Raw genomic sequence first — 26,816 nt, forward strand, 5'->3', positions numbered from 1 at the left:
CCGAGTTGCTAATTGCCAACTTGCCACTGGCCCACTGAGAGAAGACAGAAGCTTAAAGGCAACCCGCAACTTGGATACTTGAGCCCGAGGCCGAGTGGAAGTTGGTTGCCAATGGCAGCAGCTGAATTGCGAAAATTTGAGCAGGAGAGCCGCCCCGGACTTTGAACGTGGACGCCTCCAGCAGATCTGCAGGCGGAAAGTTCGAAGTTGCCGTTGCCCTGACCAACTTCTTAGCGCGGGGAAGACTGGCATCGTCATCGCGAAAATGAAACATTGAGCATAGAGTCACGACTCACAAGACGCCTATCCGTGGATGCCTAAAGTCGATAGGGGCCTTCTCTTCGTCCTGCAACATCCTTCCCCTTCAACAGCTTTGCACGGCGTTCAGCAAGCGTCAACTCTCGAGGCTTTCCAAGCTCCTTTTCACCCACCGGAGACCTCAAATTCTGCTGCTGCTTGACCTTTAATGCTTCCATTCGTGCTGCCAACGACTGCTCCCCTGCAAACAAGCTTGACAATACATTAACCTGCTGCTCAGCGCTTTCTAAAAGCATAGAGCCTCCATGAACGGGAGACATTCGCTGCTGGTCTCGAGCGCATAGCTCAGCAAGCGGCACATCGTCATCATCGTCTTCGTCTCCCAAATTCAATTGCAAGCTGAATCGCAATGCTTCATTCACAGATTTGACACCCGCACTCTCTCGCTTGCTACGCATAGGCAACGAGTGTGTCGACCTACCAGCGAGATGGCCAGATCGTGCTTGTTGCATCTCCAAGATACCTTGAGATCGTTGCAGTGCTCGCCTTTCCATGTCCAATGTCAGCAGTGTTGGTCGTTTCTTCGCCTCAGGCGCATCCCACTTTGGCATCCCCATGCTCAGTCGTGTGATTGAATCCATGCGCTGCGATGAACGCGCGTCGAGTGTATAGCCTGGCAAGGCACGTTCCTTTTGTCGTTGGTGACGAAGCTTGACGATATCGAGTAGAGCGCCCATGGCTACTGCATCTCGATGAATCTCATCATCCGTTGGAACTGGTTCGTTTGCAGTCTGTTCGAGAAAAGTGCTGAGCAGGAGAGTAGCTGGGCTGTATTGGCTAGGCAAAGCGAAGTCTCGATAGGCATCTGACTTGGTCTCGCTAGCCTCCATCTCTTCAGGCTCAAGTTGGCCGTCTTGGCAATTTTCTGTTGACTCTGCTTCATCTTCTGAAGGCATGCACAAGTTGGCCAGTGGTGAGCACTCTGTGGGCATACTCATGCTGCGCACCTGAACAGGCGAACCTACAAGCGCAGGCGGTGTGCGCATACTCGCAGGAATGGGAGCAGGATAAAACGTGGTATCCTGTTCATCCATATCGACAATGCTCTCTGTTTCTAACCTACATAAAAAGGCGAGTCAGACAATGCAGCGAGATATGCATCATCTCATGAATGAGAAGGAAAGAAAAGACTCACAACTCGCTGCGCATCCTTGTCGCTGAGGATCGACGACGTTGTGTACACACGGCAAATGTCTTTGTTGTAGTCGGCGACCCCTGTTTTCGCTCTCGAGCAGGGGAACTGCTGCGGCTTTGGACCGGCGATCCGGTCGGTGTCATGGGCTCAATGGAGCCAGGTGAATCGTGACCACCAGGCCTTTCCAAGCGTTTGGCAAAAGGACCGCCTTGTCCTGTGGGTTGCGAAAGAGGGATAGTCTCAGGGACGAGGATGCCTTCGTTGCCGTCCTGCAGACAATCAATGGCGCTTGTTTCGCAAGTCTTAGGATCGTCGTGGCAGCGATCCATTTCGTTATGAAGCGCTGTTGAGTCTGAGTCAATGGACGATGCGATGTTTCAATTGAGTGAGCAGCACGCTCAAGTTACAGGAGTGCGGTCTGAGCTTTTAAATGCTTGGCTTGTCAGCAGCGTGTGTTTATGCCTCCTGAGCACGTAGAAGCAGCAGTGTTTGTCAAAGTATATCAGCTGACTGTCTTGCAAATAAAAGTAAGCGTGCCTATAGCTTGGACCCCCTACTTGGGACTTTTAAGCAGTTTCGTAAGCAGAGCAGGCATTCTCTTGGGTGATTCCTGTCGTCGCCTCCTTTTTTTACAGGTGAAATTTTCAGGGCGCAGTCACATATAAGACAAAGGCAAAAGGATGACTACTATGCTTCGCTAATGAATGCAAATTGGAATGAAGGCTACTTTTCCGTCCATGTTTCTTCCTCTTTCCGTCTATCGTCGATCCCCTCTAGCGTTCCTTATGCATGCCTTGTCATGTCTGGATAGCCTTGCATCGGACCAGCATGCGATAAATCATACTGCAACGCACTACCAGACCGTTTACGCGTGTACTGCTGGTACCCCTGTACAGGCAGATTCTTGGGTGCATGTCGCGGTGCACTCGTCTCATGACCCGCGTCAGCAGCGTCATGCCCATAATGATGATAACCAGCAGGAATCGGTGCACCCGTCTCAGCAGCCAGTAAGGCATGTCTGTCTCGAGCAGCATCGGTCGAGGTGCGCCCACCAACAGTATGAAACGACCTGAGACTTGCATTACTATTGCGTCGAGATCGCGCATAAGCTGTTGTTGCAGGGTATCCACCATAGCCATTGGCACTATGCAGGCTTGTTGCTGACATGGAGAATGTATGCGCATACGGGGCATTGCCATCCAATAGAGCTTTTCGCGTTTCCAAGGTTGGCACAGGCGGCATGGGTGGCCTATCCGTCTGACTGCGCATCGAATTAGACCTTGCATCTTGAGCGAGTGATTGGCTCGACGCTTCTCTTCTAAGAGGACCTGTGGGCATCGGAGGATGTCCTTGATTTTTGCCGTGACTCATGTACCTCAAGTTCGACTCGCTGCTCGACCGCATGCTCGGCGTTAATCTAGATTGCACATGCGGTGCATATCCGGCACCATTATGACCGTGGCTTAATGTGTGTCCATGTCCACCTTGGCCATACGTATACTTGCTAGACAACTGCTGAGTACTCTCCGGCGAAGTCTGTGCAGAGCCAATCGGGTACTGTTGTTGCTGTGCTGGACTGAGTTGTGGGGATGGTGAGGCATTACGATAGTGTTGACTCAATGAAGCAGGCGGTGCTGTGACTTGTCGTGCGTGCTGACGACGTGCTTGCATCGCTGCTGACATGGTTTGTCCGGGACTTGCTCCAGGAGACGTCGTTGTTGCGACACCGGCACGGCCATTGACGAGCGGTGTCGTACTGCGCGGAGGTACTCGACCATTGTTGAGCATGCCCGTACTGTTATTTTGTTGGTGATACATGGTGGACGAATCCGTCAGGGAGGAGGTGCGTGAGTTGCCCGTGTTGATCACTGCTCGCGGAGAAGGCACTTGCAGCGACGAGTGGGAGCTGCTCTTCCGCAAAACTGGCTGTGTCTCTACTGCACCAGGACGTATAGCTCGTGGAGCTGATGGAAAAATAGATTGTGTGTTCCTGAGGGCTGTGGAAGACGGACGAAGCGCCTTGTCCGTCGTGGAAATGGCAGGAAGACGACTCGATAATCCGAGACTCGACGTCGCACGCGCAGGGATACCAGATGCATATTTTGTTGAGACAAGTTTGCTGGCTGCAAGCCCGGCAGACTTGGATGAGCCAAAGATGCTCGATAACCTTGATCGAAAGCCAGAGGGTGAGCTCACGGTTGGTGCTGTATTGTCCAGACCAAGACGAACGCTCTGTGCCAATGCCAGTGGAAGATAGACTTGCACATCGCCACTCACTGTTGTGCTGGTCGTGGATTTGCCAACAGTAATGCACTTGCCCGAGAAAATGTCGACCATCAAGGTACCGTTCGCAAGCTTCGTCGGAAAAGTGATTGTCTTCTTCGCTGCAGCACTACCTGCGTTACTGATGACCAGCAACATGGGACCCTTTTGAGTAACGAGAATGTTGCGGTCCAAATAGACACCAAGCGCAAGATTCTGACCAAACCCAACAGACCAAGCTGCCTTCCTGGCCTTATTGAGCAAGGAAATATGCTTGTACAAATCCGTTTGTTTCCAGCCAGATGGCCACATTGGTTCTCGACACGCAGGATCCACAAGTCCTGAAAAGCCTTGTTCTTGGCCATAATAAATCATGGGAATGCCATCGGACAATATTGTATACGCAAGTGCATTCTTCACGATGACCGGATCTTTACTCGTGTTTGGGAAGCGCGGATTGTCGTGGTTCTCCATGAACGTCGCCAACAGCTGTGTGTCGCGAAATTTGGTTCGATACGAAGGTGCTAGCAACTGGCCAAGCTCAGCCATGTCGCCGAGCGGACCAAATGCACGCAAGAGCGGGTAGTAAGTTGCATAGTCGATCAAACCGCCTGTGTATGGTTGATAGTGAGCCAAGTAGTCTGGGTCGCCACTCAGCACTTCGCCGAGGCCAAAGACACCAGACGCTTGGATGAAGCCTGGCCAAAAATCAGCGCGGACATGCTTGACAGTATCTAGCCGTAATCCATCAATTTTAAAGCGTTGTACAAGAGATGCGATCCATGCATTGAGCGTGTCAATGACGACGGGATTCTCCGTATTGAGGTCTGGTAGCGGTACTTGGCCGTTTCCAAGCCAGCCTTGCTCCACCAGCGTCTGATTAGTGTAATCCGTGATGAATTGCTTGCTGTGGTAATGTGACGGGTCATTGAAGGGCGTGTAGCGGGTTAGATCGATTTGCGCTGGTGAGCCCATGTGTTGCACAACGACGTCCACCATAAGCGCCATACCCCTGGCGTGCAACGCTGAAGACAGGGCAAACAAATCGTCTGGGGTGCCGAAATGCGGGTTGATGGAATAGAGATCTTCAGGCCAGTAGCCATGATACGCATAGCCATAGTCAGTCTGGTCCTCGATATTCTTTGTGATCTAAGGTTAGCGCGCAGCCCGTGACATGTGGAGGCAGTCTACCGGACTGATCCATATCGCATCAAATCCCATGCCCTGGATATAGTCAAGCTTCCGTATGATCCCCTGCCAAGTGCCGCCGCATATTTGTCCCTGCAAGTATCCGGGATTGCAGGGTCCTAAACGGGCCTCATCCTCGGCGGTGGAAGGAGCAAAGCGATCTGTGACGATTTGATAGATGCTCCTAGACTTCCATTCGTTGGCGAGCATGCCGCATGAGGCTGCGCGAACCAGGATGAGCACAAAAAGGAGGTGCTGGGCGAACCGGGGAAGACGAGCACAAAAGAAGGGGCTACGAGAGTACTCTGATGGGTGGTGCCTCGAGTGTCGGATAAAGGAAGGACGGTGTGAGGCCGAGCCGGGAGCAGGCCGCTGTCTCTGGGCCTTGGCAGATGCCCTGGATGTGTCTTGATGGTGGTGTTGCGAATGTCGCCTGGAAATCTCAGCACACGACAGACGAGCACCCGATGACATGCCCAACAGAGGGGCAACGGAGACAGTACAGGGGGCCTACAGCTCCGTAGATAGGACAGAAGATGCTACTTATACAACAGACATTACTATCAACCGGGATGTTCTCTACTGGAGAGCTGTCAGATCTGTCACCGGCCTACACCAGCCATCTACTCGCTAAAAGCCAATTCTACCATTAGATCTGCCTTCAGTCTTGCTGAATCGCCAGTATTGCTTTTCATGGTCTCCCGTTATGCAAAGTACGTGTGACTGGGCTCTGCGAGGTCTTCGAGTTCTTGCTGCGTAAATACCTTCTCATCCGAGTGCCAAGTATCATTGTGCGTCTTCTTGAAGCTTGCAAGCACCCGTTTGATGGACACGCCAATCGGATGTGGATTGTCGCTGCACCGTGCAAGACGTGCAAGAACGGGCGGCAACCAAGGCGGCGGTGTACCATACGGGAATGCAGTAACAAGAGCCGAAAGACCAAGACATGCCAGATGACGCCGGATCATGACCGACGAGAGCTCATTTGTCTCCTGCAAGCTTACATCAGACGGCCTTTGACTCAGTCGTCTGCGTCTTGGAAGCGGCGAGTTGTCGAGAATGTCAGTGAAACGGGTAATGAGGCGCTTGATGGTGTTTTCACGATCATGCGAAGAAGCACGGATCATACCAGAGATGGTGCCTGCTGCACCTTCGCGAACCTCTAATTGCGAGTCTGAGAGCAAACCTACCACAGCGTCAAACAAGCGGCCGCGATCCTCGCGAGACAGGATGAACATGTTGCGGTAGAAGAAGACTTGAACAACAGCCATGACACGCAATCTGTGGTGCCAAGAGGGGTCTGTCGACATGATGCGAACAAGTGCATCCACCATCGACCGAACTTGACTGGTTGGGTAAACGATATTGCCGAGCTGCTTGAAGACGCCGACTGCAATAACAAGCAGGTCGTGGTCCTCCTTGACATCCATCATATGTAGAATCTCTGGCAAAATGAGATCTGGCACAAAGGGCAGTAGCAAGTAGGCTTCTGTCATATCAACAGAGTTGTACACCCAAGTAGCAATCGTCTTGGAAGCCATTGTGTATTGCGAAGGCGCTTCTTGGCCAACCGGCCGCTCAAGTCGCCATGCATGCAGCTTCTTGAACATGTCTTGCATGACTGCCGTCAGCTTTGCATTCGGCTGGTAAGGCACCACACCCAATGACGAGCCAGACTGAAGGTTACTCTCCAAGAATGCCTCAACGGATGCATGCGACTCAAAGTATTGCATGGCAAAGAGGTTGTTGAGTGCTTTGCCAATCTCGTCTCGAACACGCTTGTACGGGTGATCCACATGGGCAATGAACTTTTCAATTGCCTTGTCGCCAGATTGATAGTGCCAACCTACTGCAGCGACAGTCTTGCGTAAGACACTGATTTTGGCACTCTCTGCGAAAGCCGAGTAGGACTCCATATCAAGCGGCAAGTTTGAAATCATTTCTAGCAATGGGAAGAAGCGGCGCGGATCGCGATGCAGGAAGATGATGGAGCACGCCTGTTGCCAATACGCCACATTGTCGGGCGTCAAGCGCGAAGTGAGGACTTCTTTAATGATGCTGCCAGCCCATTCCCAAGTGTCATCATGAACGGCACCAGTCTCATAGCGCAACGATCCAATCAACCCTGAGAGTAACTCTGCTCCAACACGACTGTGGTAATGCAAAGCGCCCTTGGCACAGAGCGATTCAATCTCCGGTTTGAGCTCATCGAGCGTCACTGCACCTGGCATCCGACGAGAACAAACGAAGAACAGCCGGACAATGTGCTGCAAAGTGGCTCTGAATTTGCCGTTACCTTCCTTGGGTTCTTCCTTCCAAAAGTCGATGATCTTGCCAACCCATTCTCGATCAAGGAGCGGTCCCATCGCTGCAAAGAGTTCTGTGGTCAGTGGATCGAGCTCATCAGGAACACCAGCACTATCCCGCTCGAAGGCCTCCAACGTCTCTGGCCAAGCAAGCCAACCGGCACGCTCATTATCCACAAAATACTCGGGATTGGGATCTTTCAAGCTCTCTAGAATCTGTTTGCCAAAACTGCCATCCTTTCGCGATGTCAGCACGATCCGCCCGGGAATTGTCAACTTCTCCAGTGTCGCATCGCGTAAATCGCCTTTTGTCAGAACACGGAGCCAACAGACTGCCAAAAGCTGAGAAAAGTGGCTCATAGCAATGGCACGTAATGATGGGTGATCAGAAACAGATAGTTTGATGATGCTTCGTGCCAGGTACGGTGTCGGCGCCAGCGACGACGCACTGATCCCCGCTCCGAGCGCAGAAGCTGCCGCACAAGCGATACGCCAGTCTTTTGTTTCCGTCAACTCAATCAGGTTGTCTCTCAACTTGAGCTGCTCTGCTTCCCTGAAGGATTCGGCTGCTCGGCGACGCTGAGTCAGTGTTTCGACAGGTGCATCGTCCTCTGGCTTGATTATTTGCAGCTCTTGCTTCTCATAAACGCAGACAGCAGGCGGTGGTCTGCTCTTGAGTGCACACTCCAAGAACGCTTGCTTGACTGGAAGTATCATGGATGGCTTCTCGGCATTGTTGAGGAGGACGAGTTGCTTCAAAAAGTCGGGAAAGAAGCGATAGTCTCTGCCAATGTAGCTCTTCAAAACGCGACCGGAGAGAACGTAGAGAGCACCCTTGACGCGGTCCTCTTCGCCACTCTTGAGTGCTTCCAAGAAGAATGGAATTGTCCTGGCTTTGATGTCTGCAATGGCTCGCAGGGCCAGGTTGAGCGCCGACTGAGCAATGATGCGGATTTCTGTGTATGCTCCAACAGCAGTCGTTTTCAAATCTTGCAGCAGCTTATCATGCAAAGCCGTCCGCTCAATGGTCATGGTCGAGTGCTTCGTACGCGAAACATGGTAGAGCAATGCACGTCTGAGCAAATAAGCACGCGGATACTGCTTTCGCCTGCCAGGAACTTTAAAGTTTGCAATGTCCTCAACATAGATACTCGACAGCTTGCTCTGACTCCCGTCAGCGCGCTGGTAGCCTACGTTCCCGATCCAAGTTTTGATGACAAGGAGCAGTACATCGAAGCAGAGAATATCGTCAGCATGATGTGCAGTGAGGTAGTTGTGGGCTTCATGGAGCAGTTCGCCAATTTCATTTCGTTTCGCGGTCATGGCGAGCAGGACGGGATCCTGTTTGTCCGCGAAAACGTAACCTTTTGGGTATAGCGCACTGTACTGGACATCAGACAGATCGACTTCCTCGTCCGCTCGTCGAGTTCGAGATGAGAAAAACAGCTCCGTTGCGCCCGTCAAGAGGTTTTCCAAGTAAGACAACTGGCTCACCAGCACATCTGTCCACTGTTGACCAACCTTGCCATTCGCTTGCCTACTTGCATTGAGTGAAGCACGGACTTTTCCAATGAGCAAATCAGCCACTTCGCCGAAGAAATCACCTGCCTCTTCGATTTCTGGTCGTGTCGGACAGTGCCAGTCAATCTTGAGAGTGCTAGCTGAAGGTTGCAAGCCCCAGGATGCGAGGCCAGAGTCTGGCATACCTTCTTCTTCTGGGTTGATGCGACGTTGATCGGTTGTGTATGTCTCGACCATACCCTCTTGGAAGCTAGCAATCAAAATGCCAGTATATTCGGTAGCTTGACTGACACAATGCTCCATGAGGAAGTGGATGAGCGATCGCAGAGGTTTCCTGTACTCAAACAACATGGGACCACCCGCATCCACCATTCCTTCCAAGGAACGAATATACCAAACAAGCGCACGGTCTCTAGGCAATACTTCCATACCACCAGACCGTGTCGATCCTGCACCATTATCCTCGACTTCTGCGCGGATAGCACTGTCTAGAACGTTGAAGTAGTCGTGCCAGACAGTCGCTGCATCTGCTTTACACAAAGCATTGACGACAGCAGACATGGTATCGGCAACATTGTAAAGTGTGTATGACATGATAAATTTGAGAACCTTGTCGAGCGCCACTTTGAGCAGGTCCGTAGACAGTGCTTTGAAGAAGGGCGGGAGGAGTCCTGCAAGGTCGTTTTGTACCTGCGATTCCCCTGACCGCGAGCTAGTCGAAGGTGGTAGATTTTCCAGCAAGATGAATATGCGATCCAGAAACATGACAACAATGTCTTGCCATGCGGCTGTTGAGCTCTTGACAATCGGCTCCATGGTCGAAACATCGTGTTCAAAGTCATCATCATCACCGACCAGTTCCTCAAGTCTGGCCATTTCCGTTTGAACCCACTGCAGCGCTTCGCTCGTCTCGCCAGACTCACTCAGATCCTCAATAGGGATGACATTGACGACTTGATTGAGAAAGATAAAAGTGATGCCCGTTTTCATCAAATCATTGGCATCAATTCCCGGCAAACTGAGTGTGATCAAACTTGTCAAATGCGCTCGCCATACGGGACTCGCCACCAAGATGGGTGTCAGACTTGCAAGATAGTGAAGAGACGCTGTGGTTCGATGAGACTCGACCAATCCCTGTAATGAAGGATAGATGCGTTTGAGTGCGCCCGGTATAATAAGTTGTGGTTCCATGAATGCAAGGCCTTGAAGTGCAGCTTGTGCTAGATTCTGCACATCTTGTGAACGAGCATAGGTTGCCATGAATGTGACTTTCCGGAGCATTAGTACGAGTCGTCGAGTGCATTGAGTCAGCGACCGTCCCGACCGTGCAGGTTGCTCGCCTGATGCTTCGCGATTGATGCGCAATTGAGCAAAAGTTGTGAGCTCAAACAAAATCGACACAAGCGGTGACATCCACGCTCCAGCATTGGAGGGGTGATAGAATGTCTCTGTCGCTTCGAAAAAGACTTCAAGATGATCCATGACGGCGTTGTCGGGCAGCAGATAAATGAGTAGCCTAGCCATATCCTTGGCTGTCTGATACTTTTTGCTAAAGAAGAGATTTCTCGCGCAAGAGTCGAGACTTTTACTGGACGAGCCAGAGCTATTGCCGACGGGAATTTTCATGAGTCTGAGGGAGTGTGTCATGATGTAGTCGAGTTGTTCATTATCCAGCATCGGCTCGTAGGGTTCACTGCAGCCATCCGTGTCGCGCACCCAACGAGAGAGAAACTCGATAAAAACAGCATCAGCAACATGACTAGAGGCAAGCAAATTCCAGAGATGGAAGATACTCGGCAGTACTTTTCTTTTGTAGCGGTATGAGCTTGTTGGAAGAAAGCTGCAGACGAGGTAGACACTGAGAAAAGCGTCACCAAGACTACTTGTCTGAAAGAGTGGAAGAAACTCTTCCAGCATGGCTGGCGTTTGGTCAACGTCAAAGTAGTGCTGTGCATGTGCGAGCGTCTTGAGATGGTGCAAGTCCTCGGCTGCGACTGCACGAACAATGAGTTCGCCCGAGGGTATCACGACACGTTTGATGACATGCCACAGTGGACGCCAGTCTAATACAAGATCTCGTGTACCATCTAGGTAGTACCGCCGTCTGCATGCGTTAGTATCTGCTGAACACTAAAATAAAGGCTCACTTTGTAAGCTCCAGGAACATGGACATGAAGCGAGCATGCGCTCTCGGGTCGACACCAAATGCCGTGACCACCTCATAGTAGATGCGAATGAGCTTTATGCGAACTGCTTTCGGTAGCACAAACTTAAGGCCAAGCCAGTCACGCAATTCAGAGTTCCAATAAATGGCTCTCGGCCAATCCTCAGCGGCGAGCGACAGATAAAGCTGGCCTGTGATGACATTGAGGTTCGTGAGACGTTCCTCCGCTGATTCGATGGGGTACGGGAGCGTGCTGAAGTAAGGGAAGGTCTTTTGGCGCCCTTGCATGAGAGTCTGTATGGCCATGCTTGTCGCTTTGTGGTTCCCGGATGGGCAGAAGGAGCAAGCAGTTCGAAGAAGCACAGCTCTATAGGTATGGCTGCCGGGACTTTTGTATCCTGATGGAGCCGCGTGCTGACGCGTCCCCTGCTCGTGTCTGCTGCTTAGATGACGTCCAGCTGCTGGATGAGTTCTCGCCCAATTACGCGTCCTCCTACTTCAGATGGCCACTCAGGATACTTATGGCCTAGTCTAGTAGTCCTGTACCGGTAAAACAAAAAGAATGCCATCGCTTGCTATGGTCTGCTATCAATCATGCTCTTAAACATACATCATGCTCGTCAAATGCCCGTGTCATCTCTTCTTCCCGCTCAATCACCTCCGCCTGCTCCTTCCGGTACAGTGGCAGCGTCATCACCGACTCGGCTCTCGATGGACTGCGCACCAGGCGTTCATCAATTTCATCGTAAAATGGAGGCATGTCATCACAAGCGGCAGATCCAGCATACACCGTGATAGGCACATGGATGATAATCTCCTTGGCGCCCTCAGGTGTCAGTCGAATCCGCAACTTGTGGCAGATATCTAGCATGGGCGATGCTAGGTCTGGTTGTAGGTTCTCACCCAGCAACTTGAATGCCATGTTGACTTGTGACAGGGTTGTCGATTCTCCCTCTTCTGTCTCTTGCTCAGGGAATGCCGCTTCAATGGTTGGCATTGGGTATCGGTTGAAGCGAATAGTCTGCTCCTCCAACGAGCTTTGATCCAAAAAGAAGCTCATCGGTGGATTCCTTGATATCCCACCATGCGTCGCCCAAATCGAGTCTTCCTCAGGAACACTGGAGATACTCTCTTGCTGAACCAAATCAATCGTACACGCTTCAATGCGTGCACTTGACCGTACCCGTAAACTCAGCCTCAGCTTGCCACCTACCCGTACATACCTCGACGTCTTGACTGCCAGCGCCGTGTCTGCCGACGTCCGCTCGCCAGACCAGTATCGAAGGCTGTTACTATCCGCTGGTGGCCCCCGCGTCAAACTGAACGCAGCTGTACTGGACGCCTGTGTATCTCGTAAACCAAGATAGATTGCAGGTCGTGCTACTTGAACCGTGGCGGTGACGGCATGTGTGATTTGGCTGTTGGCTGAGAAAAAGGTTGCTGGTAGCCAAGACGGTACCTCGAATGCGGCATAAAAAGTATGCACGCCTGCGCTCAATGTTGCTGATTTGCGTCTAAGCAGGTCTACTTCTCGTCGATGCAGTTCGTAGACCCCGAATCGCCGTTCTTGCTTGTCATCCACGACTTGACTAGCGTTGAAGGCACACTTGAGAGATGTAATGTTGGTGGATTTCGTCAATTTCAAGACAATGGTCGCATGAATCGTCAATGTTTCTGGTAGGCCAATCGCAACATACGCAGGCGCTTCTAAACCTGCACTGGCTGGATTCGCATAAGGTAGTACGGCAGACTGTTTGTCCAGCGTCACTGCAATAGCTGGCGGCATCTCTGCCTTGAATGCTGTAGGAAACAGGACCATTGATTGTAGATATACGATGACGGGATTGTCTAACCGCTTAGAATGTCAGAAAGATGTCTCAGATGTAAGACCCGTTGTATGGGTGACACCCGAATTTGTGTCTCAATAGCGCTGTAGGACAAAAAGAGCTGGTGCGTGCTGCTGCCCTTTCCAAGTGAAGACCACAATGAAGGAGAAGTCTTTGGAGCTGCTTCCTTGCACAGTGCGCGTGTCAAAAAGAAGAGGTTCCCGTCAGTTGAGCCTAGCAGAGTTGAGGAAGACAAAGAGAAAGAGCCTAGAAAGCGAAGGTTATGAGCAGGTTGTCACTGTCCCCCCAGCACAGACATGGCCGAGTGCTAGCTCTTAAGCAAGATCAGTTTGCACAGTAGCTCTTGACCGCACCGGCCAGTGTGGACTGTGGAGGCCCTTGCAATATGGGGGCCCTCGAGGTTGCTGCTTCGTGATTGTCCAGCCACGCACAAAATATTACGGGCCAAAGGGAATGAATGGTCTTAAATCGCACCAGGTAAGCGCGGCCCATTGGCCAGAGCAGCAGACTTTAAGTGAGGCAGATGTCAGCTTGCTTGTCACTCTGGTCAGTGCAATGGATGGCCGCGGGCTTTGCTTCTGCTTCCAAGTTGGCGGGTCAACTTGTGGTCATTATTGGCCTATTGCAAATCTGTCCTGTTCCGTGCTGGTCTCACTTAGACCAGCTAGTGTCTGATATCATGTCTCTCACTTGGAGGTAGGACAACAGTATGTAAATGGAGACGCAGAGTCACTGGACGGGCTTACTCGACCTGCCAGCTCCCGTGCAGCGGGTCTCGGAGCACTATCAGACAGTATGGTACGCAGTGAGTCAAAACGCTTCCGCCCATAGTCTCAGTCTTGTAGGAAGGCATAGGAAGCACTGTTGGATAGCATCACTGCTGTCCCAAGGCACAAGTCTAGCTCAACTGTCGTCTCACATCACGGCCAATTGTGCGCCTAGTCTCGACTCCATCGCATTCTTTGACATGGCCGCCGCGCAATGAAGTCCACACAAGCTGTCTGATGGACACCGGGACGAGTATAACATTGCCAGACACGGAAACCATGGCCAAAGGATGAATTCGAGGACTCTGCCAGCCCATCTGAGTTTTACACGCTAACCCCACCACAGTTCATCCATTCGACACAACCAACAGACATGAGAACTTGAGAAGCCCTCTGAGCGCGTTCGTTGCCATGCTCTCTCCCCAAAAGTAGCGCCGCCGGATCGGCCAAGTGATTCGCTCGAAATGGAGGATGAGCATGATCTCTTTGGCGACGACGAAGACCACTTCTTCCTTCCAGAGCATTATCAAGCCGAACCTGTCCTTTCCCCAGTCAGCGCGAGTTTCCCTGGCGTTGCAGATGTAAAGGCGGCCGACGCGCCGGCTGTTGCGCCTGCAGCGAAGCGCAAGGCCGATGGCAAGGTGAAGAAGGAGAACATTGAAGTCATGTCGCTTGGTTCTGATGGCTTGGATGATGATAGCTTGCCTGAAGAGGAAGAGGCAACGCATCCGCAAGAAGACTTTGATTATGAAGATCTCATTCGACAGGCAGAACGGCATCAGGCGGATGATGATGCAGGTAGTGCGGTGCATCTTCCAGACTTTGGCGCATTGCCACCCGGTGCATCTGGCGCTATGGCGCGTTGGATCTCAGGTGTCGAGCAGCCGGATGAGAGTGAGGATGATGAAATGTACGACGATATGCTCTCCAAGGAGGAAATCTTGCGCGAATTCTACCCTTCCTTCAGTGCAGGTCAGATTCTCAACTTTTCCGAACTCTTTAGTCCAAAGCCTGGCCAATATACGACACGCATACCGAAACAGCCGCGTCCTGTGGTGCCGTCTGCATCACTGGATATCGAGCACAGCGATCAGTCGCTCTTCAAGCACTCTAAGCGACGGAAAATCACGGGCGTGGTGCGAACCGCGTCGACACCAGAGCTCGAGGAAGACGCACAGACGGCCCAGACCATCTCAGAGGAAGGCGACCTCGATGTTAATTTATTGTTGGCCTGCGCAGACTGGGAGAGCATGCTGGAAGAACGCCCGCGAAAAGTACAATTCGACGTGAAGGCTTCCACCAACTTGCGAGCGGTAGGGTGGAGGGAAAAGCCAGAGGCCGACAAGATTGTGCTGGATATGAATGATCCACGCATCTTGCTCAGTACACGCAAAGGGTCTGCCGCGCCGCCACTTGCTAAACGATACAATTTCTCAAACGATGAAGCGTATGCTATGCTGCAAGAGACACACACGTCGAGCGTACGATCTATGTTGTCGACCTTGACAATCGAGCATGCTGGCTTTGCGGATCGACTGCAGAGCCCGTACTACAAGACATTGCTTTCGAAGACTGAGGCGCGATCCTTCCATCGGCCCTCGATGCACTTCAAGGCGAACCAGGAGATACGCTTTTCGAAGCTCAAGCCGCGCAAGAAGAAGAAGGATCGCAGTCGAGACCCTGCCGTTGCGCTCAAAACGACAAAGGACATTTCCCTATCTGACAATACGGGCTACGTCTGTCTTGAGTACTCGGAAGAGTATCCACCCGTCTTGACTAATGCCGGCATGTGCAGCAAGATTCTCAACTATTATCGAAAACGCAGTGACGATGATGAATTTCGACCACGTCTTGAGCTTGGTGAGGCACAGATTCTAGCGCCTTCCGATCGTTCACCTTTCTGGAATTTTGGGCATGTTGAGCCAGGCGAAACGACACCGACGCTGTACAACAAACTTGTTCGTGCGCCCATCTTCAAGCATGCGCCTGAAAAGACAGATTTTCTGCTCATCAAAGCAGCCACACGAACAGGAAATCGCTTCTACCTGAGAAACATGAAGCACACGTATACGGTGGGCCAGACCTTCCCCGTTGTCGATATCCCTGGCCCGCATTCACGTAAAGTGACGTCGTCCTACAAGAATCGTCTCAAGATGATCACCTACCGTCTTGTACGTCGCAATGAGCAAGGCCGCTTGGTAGTACGTGACCTCATGAAGCATTTCCCTGACCAAAATGAGATGCAAATTCGTCAGCGTCTCAAGGAATTCATGGAGTATCAGCGTAAAGGTGAGGATCAAGGCTTTTGGCGCCTCAAGCAAGGCGACATCTTGCCCACTGAAGAAGCGGCGCGCTCTATGATTGATCCAGAGACAGTATGTTTGATTGAAGCAATGCAAGTTGGGTTACGCCATCTCGAAGATTCCGGGTATGGCAAGTCCGCCTTGGGTGATGAAGATGATGGTACGGGCGGTACTGGCAACGGCAAGGAGAAGGATGAAAACTTGACAATTGAGCAACAACTTGCACCATGGCTTGCATCTAAAAACTTTATCAATGCAACACAGGGCAAGGCCATGCTGCAGCTCTATGGCGAAGGCGATCCGACCGGCAAAGGCGAAGGTATCAGCTTCATTCGTACCTCGATGAAGGGAGGTTTCCGTCCAGCTGGTGAAGCACTCGATGAAGTCAGCAAGGAGAGTCTGCCAAAAGGTGCGCATGCGTACAATGTCGCGAAACAAGCAAAAGCCTATGAAGAGGAGATTTCACGCATTTGGCGAGCGCAAAAGACAAGCTTATCCATGTCTCGTGCGCAAGTCATTGAGAAGGAGGCGCTTGAAAATATCCATGACACAGATCACGCGAGTCCGTTTCCAGAGTCGCCGGGTGTTGCTGCGTCGCCTGCGGATGTCGAGGATGATCGTATGTCTCTCAATTCGGGCATGTCTGCGCAATCTGCCAACAAGGTGCTCAAGATTCAGCGCGTCACGCGAGATGAGTTGACGGGGCTGACAACGACCATAACAGAAATTGTCACAGATCCGCATGTCATTCATGCGTATGTCACGAAGCGCAAGGCGTTGGAAGAGAGACCACCGCTTGAAGGTGAAACGGCAGCGTTGGCCCCCGGTGACGATGAGGAGCGCAACAAGCGGAAGAAGAAGCAGATCGAGGATGAACTTGCTCGGTTGAAGCGCAATCAGGAACGGCGAAATGTGCGCAAGATGCAAAAGGCGAACGGTACGCTTGGCAAGAATAAGCAGAAGAGCAGCCATATTGCTGACAATGCGGCCTTGTGAATCCATATTATTAGTCTATTTTGGTATCATGGGTCCTGATGTCTTCCTGAACTTCACCTCAGACACATGCATAAAGCCATTTTTATAAAGAGCTCCTTTTGCTTCCTAAAACTACAATAGCGTGGTATGAACCTACTTCTCCAAGGCATAGCCGCCACCAGCGACAGCATGCTTAATCTTGGCACCGATGCTCTCCTTGCCGTTCTTGTTAAGATCCGTCTTGTGCTCATGCTCATGCGCAAGGTGCACGGACTTGTCTGGCATTGTCCGTCCGGCCGTACCTGCATCATGCGTGTGTGTCACACCGTATGGCAACTTTGCAGCTTCAGCAGGGACAGGCTCATTGCCAGGTGCTGAACGATCCCGAGCAACAGGCATCAGCTTTTGACCCTTTTCTGTTGTTGTGTGTGCAAAGGGGTGGTGATCGATGTGACGCTCTTCTTTTGGCTCTCCTGGTAGAGCATTCAAGTCATTTGGATGAGCATGAGTTCCAGCAACACCTGAACCAATACCACCATGTGAGCCTTGGCCGTGGTGCGAATCTAAGCCTGCTCCTGCAGCTCCTCCAGCCAGGCCTGCTCCTGTAGCAAGGCCTGTTCCTGCAGCTGCACCAGAGTGTGTATTTTGGTGCAGACCACTTGCAGCAAGACCTGAGGACGCGGCTGTTGTCGTGTGAGACTGGCCGCGCTCGCCATGCTGCAAATGTTGCTGGACATGCTCGTTGGTTGTGGTTGCAATAGGCGGTGCAACCTCTGGGTGTGTCTTGTGTGTAGGGAGATTGATATGAGCCATAGCTGTGCTTCTATGATACCTTGCTATAAAGGGATGTTCTGCTGTACTTATACTCTGCTAGCTGCTGGTTTCCGATGACGTCTCCGGGGGGGCAGATCTCGATGACGTCCCCAGATCCTGGCCAAAGAAGCGAAAAGAAGCGACTACAGCACCAACTGACAGCCTACACAGCCTACAGGGCAGGTTAATGAGCTGGACAGCCTGCTGCCTGGACCCAGCTCACTGCCCACTTTTGAGGTTCTTGACTCCTGGGACTCTCAAAGACTCAGACTCCTGAAAGTGCCTCCACGCTGGACAGGGTGCATCGCAGTTCGCCAAGGCTTGAAAGCCTATATCTCATCAGCTCCATCACTTTTGACACCTACGTGACGCATCTCAGCTCATGGAGCCTGTAAAGGATCGCTCTGCATACCGGCGTGCCATTGCTATTGATCGCGATGTTCACGCAGTCGCCTGGTACATCCATGACTTGATACCTGCACTTGCTTTGATCTCATGAAGCTGTGTGGTGAGGAAGATACGTATGACACGTTGCGGCTAGAAGATTCGTCCGCTACATCTAACATCGCTTCCAGTCTCAGTGCAAGAGAGCTTGAAGGCAACCTCATCGCAGCAGGTCATGTCCGTCATGCACACAGGAAAATGTGGAACGATCTAGGTGATTTGTAGGCATCTCCCTCAGCAATGGACTTATCATTGAAGATTATTACTATGTATTTCAGCGAGAGCTGAGATGTTGTTGCCATGGATAGCCTCGAGTCCTCGACCCAGTCATCTACCGTCTTGACAGCTTCATCTGACAGTCAAAACATGGCAAGCTAGCGAGCGGCTACGCGAGCATATGTTTGCCACAGCCTTGGCTGTAAAGTCTCACAGTTCGCAACTGAATCGCCAATGGCACGGTAGTACGGTACCGTAATGGTAACGGTCGAGTCGTGGTGGGTCCGCGCGCAACGTGCTCGTGTTCGGGCAAATCGGCAGCGAAGAAAGTTGAAACCGAAACTCGTGAACCCACTCGCTCGCAACGCAACGACTGCGATGCGATGCGATGCGATGCGATGCGATGCGATGCGATGCGATGCGATGCGATGCGATGCGATGCGATGCGATGCGATGCGATGCGATGCGATGCGATCCGTGCCCGTCTTGCGACGAGGCAAATGATCGCGACGTAAGGGTGTCTGCTGAACCAAACACAGACGCGTCAAGTCCCCCCGGATGACTGCGTCGCGCCTTGTTCGCGCATATCAAGGACAAGTCGCGGCGCAGACTTGACGGACGCTTGTTCATCTGCGCGCATTGCCTCATCCGGTGTCGCGTCGCCTTCTAGTAGTTCTTCAAACTCACGCTCTCGACTCTCCTCTGCGAGTTTGCGCAGATACTCGGCATACCAAGCAAAAGAGTTGCCGCCTGCATGACCGCCAGGGGAGCGCAAGAGTGCCGTTGCGGTCGCGTCGTCTCGCGACGGAACTGACCGACAGAGTGTTGGATCTCTCCTGAGGTTCGCGCTTGCTCCATGATGAGGGTAGTGTATTGGTGCGTTGGACGTCGCTTTGGCGTGCAGTGCTCGTTGCTGCTGCTCTTCATCGTTGGTTGCCATGGCAAGTCTGCGGACCTGCACCTGCATTGAAGGGGAGAGACGAGCAGATGAGCGCAGGTAGGACACTATATGTGTTGAAAGAAAGGATTAAAGTCAAGAAAGGATTGGCGACGCACACCTTATCAAGGCAACGTAGAGAGCAGACTGGACAGTGGGGTCAGGCCTGGGCGGTTGAACCAAGCTGCCAGATCTGTGCATAGAAGACAAGCGATCTGCGAGTTAAAAGGGCAAGTATACGCAGTCAAGGTGAAGATGGCGCCTTCAGGTACCGCTTGTTCGGCATTCGTGCAAGAGGCATGCCGTTGCTAGTAAGTTGCTACCAAGATTCTGACTCTGAGTGTGCCGCTATGTGGTGAGCGGATTATCGTACGTGCCTCGACTCTCGTTACGCAGATCGGAGGTTTACGAGGGTGTCTGGTTGCCTGCTGTGTGTACGCCATCGGCCATCTGTCAAGACAACGCGACTAGAGGTCTCGAACTTTTGCTGGAAGTCAGTGCAGACTCGGAAAGCCGGCGGGACCACGAAATCGCCAATCTGACAAGTATTCGGTAAGTGATGTGCAACACGCCTCGTCCTCCTTTGAGCTAGTAGAAGGCTAGCTAGCTTACTCTGTACGGACTACCATATTACCCTTACCAAGATCTCGTTCAAGTTGTTCTTCCTGAAAATAGCAAGCACCTGCTGCTGGCAGTGCTGCACATGCTTTTCGGTTTGCCCTGCTTGTACGAATTCGAAGACGAGCACGCGAGCACACAGCCCACGCAAAAGGGCAACCAAGCAGGCCAAGGGCCAAGGCGCAAGAGCCATACTTGCGAGTCCGAGTCAATAGCTATCCGCTTTGGCGAGTTCTACGTCTGGTCAGGCTTGCCTTCGCTATACTTAGCTCGTGTTGGACTCGTACAAGAATATGGCTGCCAAGGATCAGTACACTGCTGAGTCATACGAAGTTAATTTTGTCAATCAGCACTTCATAGAATCATAGTATATTGAGGACAAGTAGTACCAAGTCTGTCCATCCGGACAATCGGGCCTGAGGCGGCGTCTCGCTGCCTGCATATTCCGCGCGTTTGACAGCTGCAGGGGTTATTCACGGACCTCACGGTGAGTGTCGCTCAGTGGCAGATCTTCCGGCCCTTCGCTTCCCATTTTGGACGGGAACGGGGTGGCGACTGATCTGCAGGAAATGCAAGACCCGCTTTCGTGAGCTACAAGTAAAGTACAGACAGCCAGAGCACGGGCCAGCCTGTCAACTTGTGACAAGAGGCTGTCACTGCCAGTCTAGACTGACCATCTACCAGTAAATTGCGCCATACTACCTTCATGATCAGCATATGCGAAACAGACTTTGCAAGGATCAGTGCGCCTCTTGAGATGGACATCTGATTCCGATGAGTCATCATGAGCTCGATTTGAGCCAGTGACAGTAATTCAGTCCCTTAGAGGCATGAATCTGGGGCCTGACTAGATGCCCTAAGACGTATACCTGATTCGGCCTGAGTGCTCTGATTGAAGGCCCGCCCAAAAAAATTCGTATCCCATTGATCTTCTGCTGTCATCAAGCCGTGGGCACCCAATGACCTTAACAAGTGTAGCTGCATCGTCACAGACGTGACGGTCTCCTGATTTCCTGGTTGCCCTTTATGCTCCATCTGAAGCAGTTTTAGTGCAGCTTTTTCAACCACCTGGGCATTGGAGCGAGGACGTCTACACAAGTGTCCTGTTTCAACTATGCAACGTGCATAGTAACAAGCTCTCCCTGCTCAATGGCACAAGTACCTACAGAAGATGTTCGAGAAATCGACGGGCAGCTATACTTTCACGACAAAATTATACGCTACAAGCCTGATGCACTGCCAAAAGAGCTATCCAAGTACTACGCTCAACGCTATCGTCTCTTCTCCCGCTATGACGAAGGTTGTTGCTTAGACCGTGAATCCTGGTACTCAGTCACTCCCGAATCGCTCGCTGTACAAATCGCTCAAGTCTGCGCGAGTCATGGAGCCCGTGTCATCATTGACCTCTTTTGTGGTGCCGGTGGCAATGCAATTGCCTTTGCAGCGGCTGAGGAAATAGACATGGTTGTTGCAGTAGACTCATGTCCCGTGAAACTGGCCTGTGCAAAGCAAAACGCAGCCATCTATGGCGTTGCTGACAAGATTACCTTTATTGAAGGAGACTGGGCATTGATGTTGCATGTTGTCATGCAGTCTCTTGCAGACCAGATTGATACGCAACCGCTTGTGTTTCTGTCGCCGCCATGGGGTGGACCGCAGTATAACGTACAGCGTACGTTTGACATCGAAAGCATGCCTATCCCCGCTTCTGTACTCATGCAAGTTTGCGGAAAGTATACGCAGCGTATCGTGCTCTACCTGCCTAGACAGTCACGACAAGATCAAGTGGCAGCCCTCGTATCGGCCAGCACTCTGTCTCTGCAAAGTAGCAGCAGGCCATTCAAGTGTGCCTGCCTATCATTGCACTATCTGACGACGAGTGGCGCCTGCAAAGCCCTGGTCTGCTATTTTGGTTCACCCCATCATACAGAGCATTGCCAATATAACAAGCAAGTGTGATGAATTGACTACAAACAAATTTACAAGACTCAAGGCCTGTTTGGCACAGCGAGGAAGATGGCAATGACACACGCCGCAACAGTCGTTGCAACGATATACGTTTGGATCCACCGCCGCCTTTGAATTGCTTTGACGATAGGATCCTCAATCACTTTTTCCTTCTCAAAGACTTTTGATTTCGGGAGCAGTCCTTGCTTGATGGTGCGGAAATTGATGCCGCCCATATTGTCACCGAAATCAGCATCTGCAGTAGCCAAATTGAAGGACTTGTCATCCTGCATGAGTTCCCACGGGTACAATTGTCTGGCTGTTCGACCGTAGACCTGGAAGCAGAGATCCAACAACGCCGAGTAGAATTGCATACAGCCAAACCAAGTGAATGGAATACCAAAACACCGCCATCCACGGCCAGCCTTGAGCAGAATACAGAGCAAGTAAACCATAACACCGAGCATGAAATCAGTCGTTCCAACACACAGCCAAAATACTTTCTTCTCGTGATTGATATTCGCTGTGGCCATTTTCGAAAAGGCCGGGAAGGAGGATTTCTGCATGGTGGTGTAGACGTGTTGTTTTGCCTCTTCAAAGATCTCTGGGTGTGTTGTCTTTTGTGCCTGTTCGCGGATATACTTTTGAATAGGGCCTGTTACGTTGAGCTCTGCTGGGCCGCCAGGTAAGAAAAAGGCCTCCACCACACGATCAATCTCTGCGCGGAATGGCTGCTCAGACGGTGGGAATTGTTCGATTTGCTCGGCGGTCAGTTCCGTCATGTCTTGCTCGACCAAGGTTGAGAGTGGGCCGGAAGGCGGCGCAATCTTGGTGGGCTTCTCATGGACTGGTGCAGACTCGTCGAAGGGAGAGTCTGGCATAGCTGCTCCAGTGCTGAGAATGGGAGGCGCGAGAGGTCCTGCCGTTGCAGGGGGGACGATAGTTGTTGGCGCCGTGTCGCTTGTAAAGACTGGCACAGCGCCAGCCTTCTCTGAGTCTTCGGTGCCTTCTCCAAGAGTCGCCAAGGTAGACACATTTGAACGGCTCGAAGAGCGCGAGTCACTACGGCCCCTCAGGGATGGTGTTCCATACGTCTTTCGTGGAGGTGGTTTTGGAATCTTGGTTGCTTCGGCGCTTTCGAGTCGTGCAAAACGGCGTTCATACGAGCTGATCCAGTTGAAGAATTGCAAGTTCTCTGCCGAGCGCTCCTTGTAGACAAGGTAGTCTTGGAATTCTTTGAGCGAACAAGGAGGACAGGTCTGGGTATGTTAGCATTTGTTTGTAGAGCGGGCGCTTAGATCAGCTGAAACGCCTGGAGCGCACGTACCTGGTCACCAAGGATAGCGGCGAGTGAGAGTTGCTTCTGCTCGGATTTGCTCTTTGCCTCAGTCATAGTCGCTGCTGTTTTACAAAAAGCGAGTGTTTGGTATAGGTTGCAAGGGTGTCACAAGTATTCGTCGTTGTGCTTTTTGGGTAAAGCGAGCCTTCTTATTTACGAAATGGCGGGTTGGAGTGTCCGCGCATGGCGGCTTCTCGAGCGGCCATTTTAATAAAGGTGGCTCCGGTTTGAGTCAAGCGACGACTCTTCCATTTCGACAACAAGTCGAAGCGATGGCCGCCTACGCTCAACTTCATGTGAGCACTGAGCTTGCCTCTTGCCAGCCTTTTGGATCCTAGATATGCTTGCACCCTTCCTGTAACAGTGACTAGCACTCTTGCAGATGATAGTTGCTTTAGGGCTGACTTGCTCTTGCTCATGATTGACGACACCGAACTCCAGGCCCGAGCGTAAGGAGTCAGGCTTGGAGTTAGGTTGTGCTCAGGCATTTTACAACTGCTGCATAGATTCAGTCGTCTCTGAGAGTCAGACTGGAGACTGGAGTGCAGACCATACAGTGTCAGGGATGATGAGTCATTGATGACAGCCCAACATGGCTGGCGGTATGGCCACCGGCCTGGGTGACCAGTGATCACTGACTAACATTGATTGTCCATATGTCAGAGCGCGCCGGGCGGCGAGGAAGACTGAATGTCGGCTCCCAACATCCCAAGTAATCAGAGCAACTTGCAAGTGTTCGAATCTTGAGCATAATGGAGGAGCGATGCAAGCAATGCAATGTCCCGTTCTCGAACATCTCGAAGCTATAGGCTCAGCCTATAGCTAGCCGTCGACGGTTGTGGAAAACGGTCCAGCCGTCGCCAAGAAGAGTCTCAGCGTGAAATGCAGCCAATGAGAAGCAGGAAAGGACTTCAGATGGGGAGCACCAAGACATCGCCAGCGGGAGTCAGTGTTAGTCAGTTTTAGTCCCATAGACTCCCTACTCGGAGTCTCTAGTGTATCATCATGTATGGCGAATTGGTGATTGTCTAGATCGGCACCGTCTGGAGATACTTGGCAGTTTCATATCAGATGGCTCCCTAGATCTGAAGCTCGAGCTGACCGCAGCTTCATTGATCAATACAGGTGTAGCAGTTCTACAGCAGAGAGTCAGCTACCTGTGCTGGTCCTTGCAGCGATGTAGCAGCAGCAGTAGCAGTAGTTCTAGCAGTAGTATGAGGAACAGACACAGAGACTTCTTGGTTGAATAGTTGTCTTGCCTAACCCTACACCACAGACGACCAAGACGCGACAAAAGACATCAACAGACAAGAGACTCAAGCTAGAGACGGGCTCCATGAACTCATCCAGCTCATCACAGGCCCTATGGTGCAAGGCATCTTTGCAATATCCCACAGTTAACCAGCTTGCCCTCGAAGCTGTAGTTGAAATGCTCGCAAAAGGCATGACATTCGCACAAACAGCGCCCTTTCAGTGGAGCTACATCGATAGGCCGCCTGATGGCAGCATCTTCCTCGTCTATATGCCAAATAACCAGCGTCCGCCCCCGGATGGATTCATGTATATGGACAACGAGCAAGATTATCACGTCAATGTCGGCGGTAGTGTTATTCAGATCCTAGAACACAAGTATGGCTTTCTACCGGGTGAAGAACATCTCACCTCTCGCTCTCGTCGTCGTTTCAGGCTAGCGAATAAGAATCCAAACGATATCGCTGCATCGCTCTGGTTACTCTTCTACTCACGAACCGATGAAGCAACGCGTGTACCAGCCAATATTCAAGCTGCACAACCACAACCCATGCGACAATACCCATTACCTCAACTCCAAACGAAAGGCTTCAATTTGATTGCAGCGAGACCAGGCGCTGCGTTACCGCCTGCGAGTGCAGCGACGTTACAAGCACAGCAAGTTGCGCAGTATCAGCAACAGCAACGCTTGCAGCAACAACAACAACGTGCTGGACGACCAGGTCAGCATGGATACGGCCAGCAGGGTAAGCCAGGTACTGGTCCTGGCACCACTGCACAAAACCAAGCGCGATGTCCGATTATCCCACAGAAACGTGGGTTACCGGTCGACCCAACACAACCGGTTTCGCAGTACGATGATCCTATCGGTGATGATATGGATCTTGTCACACCAAGGGAAATTAGTCGTGCGCGTTATGTTCAGCATCATGAGTGGATGGAGGAGATTTTATCGCCGTATAATCCGGAGAAGTTGAAGCCGTCTGCCATGCTCACTACAACGGCTGCGGGGACGCTTGAACCTGCTGCCCTTAGAGAACGAACAGAAAATGATCTAGCGGCTATTGAAGAGATGCAGCGTAGGCATGCAGAGACTGTCAAGCCACTACCAGGGGCTATCACAACAGCCATGCTGGAAAGGGCACAGGCCGTTGAGACTTGGGAGCAGCTGGCTGCATTGGAGGAAGAGGTCAAACAAGCAACAGGCATACAGTATGCCCCGAAGCAACCTGTTCAGCAGGCCGTCTAGTGTCTAGTCTAGTCTAAATGCCATGTATCTCTATGCATTAAGATGTTAAATGACTCTTCTAAAGCTCGTCCTTGCCATCATCGTCAGGCAGATTCGCAGGCTTAAGGAGATCCTTGAGTTGCTTGCCTTTACCCTTGTCATCCTTGCCCTCCATATCTGGCAGCACGACAACGAATTCAATGAAAGCACGACCATGCCCGAGTGCTGCATTTTGCAGCTCCTCATTCCAGAGTGGCATGCCTGATTCCTCAAGCACCTCCACCTGTCCTGGTTGCGTTGTCTTGCCGCGTCGATCGACTTTGAGCATGGATCCATCGAGTTGTTGGATCTCCCGCGTAAAGCCAAAGAGCGATTCGTACAGAGAGATGGCCTCTGTGCGGTACAAGTCTGAATTCTTCCTTCGCCATCCGCGTGCATTATCCCGTCGTTCACGAACGGTGATGATGAGGTCGCCCGTCTCGATATCAGGTGACTCTTCAGCTTCCCCTTCAAACACAACCTGATGATTCCTTGGCAATCCAGGAATGACATCGAGTGTGAATTGTTCCTTATCCTTGTAGACCTTGTTGCCTTTACACTTACTGCATGGATGCGAGATGATTTTGCCCTGTCCACCACACTTGTTGCACTGCATCTGCATTTGCTGAAACATGCCTGGTGCAAGTTGATGCCGAACGAGCTTGACACCATGGCCACTGCATTCATCACATGTATGCAAGTCATGTACAGGATCAGAGCCAGTCCCGGAACACACATCACACACCACTTGCTTCTCAATGGCCAAGGTGAATTCACCACCCGTATACAGTGATTCGAGATCCAGCTCCACCACCGTTTCCAGGTTCGGTCCACGTCGCTTCCCGTTCCCACCACCGCCAAAGAATTGACTAAACAAGTCAAAAGGGTCATGATGACCACCGGCTTCCTGTCGCTTCAATCCTTCCTCACCATACTTGTCATACGTTGCGCGCTTCTCCTTATCCGACAAGACTTCATACGCTGTTGCAATTTCCACAAACTTGGCCTTGGCTTCTGCATTCCCTGGATTACGATCCGGGTGATGCTGCTTACTCAGGGTTCTGTAGCGTTTCTTGACATCACGCAGCGTTGGGTTGTCTTGCTTTCTCAGGCCAAGGACTTTATAGTAGTCTGCGCCTTTTGCAGCAACAAACAGGGCAAGGAGGAAGAGAGAGCAGGAGAAGAGGAAGAATGGTCC

The 26,816-nt window shown here is 51.7% G+C and overlaps 11 protein-coding genes across 11 annotated transcripts; 3 read left to right on the forward strand and 8 right to left on the reverse strand.

Annotated features, from left to right (window-relative positions):
- Window positions 1–317: 317 nt before the first annotated feature.
- Window positions 318–1,782, reverse strand: BCR37DRAFT_389189 (uncharacterized protein; the record flags this gene model as incomplete). The annotated part of the gene is made up of 2 exons (XM_040870708.1): window positions 318–1,377; window positions 1,454–1,782. The coding sequence occupies 2 exons, from the start codon at window positions 1,780–1,782 to the stop codon at window positions 318–320; spliced, it is 1,389 nt and encodes a 462-aa protein (XP_040723001.1).
- Window positions 1,783–2,131: 349 nt separating this feature from the next.
- On the reverse strand, window positions 2,132–5,328 carry BCR37DRAFT_400607 (glycoside hydrolase superfamily). The gene is made up of 2 exons (XM_040871812.1): window positions 4,907–5,328; window positions 2,132–4,864 (listed from the first exon to the last, which is right to left on the reverse strand). The coding sequence occupies exons 1-2, from the start codon at window positions 5,111–5,113 to the stop codon at window positions 2,237–2,239; spliced, it is 2,835 nt and encodes a 944-aa protein (XP_040723002.1). The 5' UTR covers window positions 5,114–5,328; the 3' UTR covers window positions 2,132–2,236.
- Window positions 5,329–5,607: 279 nt separating this feature from the next.
- BCR37DRAFT_351020 (uncharacterized protein) lies at window positions 5,608–11,182 on the reverse strand (the record flags this gene model as incomplete). The annotated part of the gene is made up of 2 exons (XM_040868044.1): window positions 5,608–10,834; window positions 10,878–11,182. 2 exons carry the CDS (start codon window positions 11,180–11,182, stop codon window positions 5,608–5,610), a joined length of 5,532 nt encoding a protein of 1,843 aa, XP_040723003.1.
- A 161-nt stretch (window positions 11,183–11,343) lies between these two features.
- Window positions 11,344–13,084, reverse strand: BCR37DRAFT_154022 (uncharacterized protein). The gene has a single exon (XM_040866126.1). The coding sequence runs from the start codon at window positions 12,711–12,713 to the stop codon at window positions 11,487–11,489; it is 1,227 nt and encodes a 408-aa protein (XP_040723004.1). The 5' UTR covers window positions 12,714–13,084; the 3' UTR covers window positions 11,344–11,486.
- Window positions 13,085–14,188: 1,104 nt separating this feature from the next.
- On the forward strand, window positions 14,189–16,729 carry BCR37DRAFT_331125 (uncharacterized protein; the record flags this gene model as incomplete). Its single annotated transcript, XM_040867007.1, has 1 exon — window positions 14,189–16,729. A coding segment is annotated over one exon (2,541 nt), but the record flags the coding sequence as incomplete, so codon positions are not given.
- Window positions 16,730–16,939: 210 nt separating this feature from the next.
- On the reverse strand, window positions 16,940–17,599 carry BCR37DRAFT_389193 (uncharacterized protein; the record flags this gene model as incomplete). Its single annotated transcript, XM_040870709.1, has 1 exon — window positions 16,940–17,599. The coding sequence occupies one exon, from the start codon at window positions 17,597–17,599 to the stop codon at window positions 16,940–16,942; it is 660 nt and encodes a 219-aa protein (XP_040723006.1).
- Window positions 17,600–18,803: 1,204 nt separating this feature from the next.
- Window positions 18,804–20,007, reverse strand: BCR37DRAFT_389194 (uncharacterized protein; the record flags this gene model as incomplete). Its single annotated transcript, XM_040870710.1, has 4 exons — window positions 18,804–19,264; window positions 19,316–19,411; window positions 19,635–19,734; window positions 19,837–20,007. 4 exons carry the CDS (start codon window positions 20,005–20,007, stop codon window positions 18,804–18,806), a joined length of 828 nt encoding a protein of 275 aa, XP_040723007.1.
- Window positions 20,008–20,963: 956 nt separating this feature from the next.
- BCR37DRAFT_395000 (RNA cap guanine-N2 methyltransferase-domain-containing protein) lies at window positions 20,964–21,773 on the forward strand (the record flags this gene model as incomplete). The annotated part of the gene is made up of 1 exon (XM_040871555.1): window positions 20,964–21,773. One exon carries the CDS (start codon window positions 20,964–20,966, stop codon window positions 21,771–21,773), a length of 810 nt encoding a protein of 269 aa, XP_040723008.1.
- Window positions 21,587–23,613, reverse strand: BCR37DRAFT_382902 (uncharacterized protein). Its single transcript, XM_040869974.1, has 2 exons — window positions 23,089–23,613; window positions 21,587–23,020 (listed from the first exon to the last, which is right to left on the reverse strand). The coding sequence occupies exons 1-2, from the start codon at window positions 23,152–23,154 to the stop codon at window positions 21,803–21,805; spliced, it is 1,284 nt and encodes a 427-aa protein (XP_040723009.1). The 5' UTR covers window positions 23,155–23,613; the 3' UTR covers window positions 21,587–21,802.
- An 823-nt stretch (window positions 23,614–24,436) lies between these two features.
- On the forward strand, window positions 24,437–25,600 carry BCR37DRAFT_389197 (uncharacterized protein; the record flags this gene model as incomplete). The annotated part of the gene is made up of 1 exon (XM_040870711.1): window positions 24,437–25,600. The coding sequence occupies one exon, from the start codon at window positions 24,437–24,439 to the stop codon at window positions 25,598–25,600; it is 1,164 nt and encodes a 387-aa protein (XP_040723010.1).
- Window positions 25,601–25,757: 157 nt separating this feature from the next.
- On the reverse strand, window positions 25,758–26,792 carry BCR37DRAFT_339981 (One of several homologs of bacterial chaperone DnaJ, located in the ER lumen; the record flags this gene model as incomplete). The annotated part of the gene is made up of 1 exon (XM_040867349.1): window positions 25,758–26,792. A coding segment is annotated over one exon (1,035 nt), but the record flags the coding sequence as incomplete, so codon positions are not given.
- Between the last annotated feature and the right edge of the window lie 24 nt (window positions 26,793–26,816).

Source organism: Protomyces lactucae-debilis (genome assembly GCF_002105105.1).
Source record: "Protomyces lactucae-debilis strain 12-1054 chromosome Unknown BCR37scaffold_20, whole genome shotgun sequence".
Taxonomy (NCBI): domain Eukaryota; kingdom Fungi; phylum Ascomycota; class Taphrinomycetes; order Taphrinales; family Protomycetaceae; genus Protomyces; species Protomyces lactucae-debilis.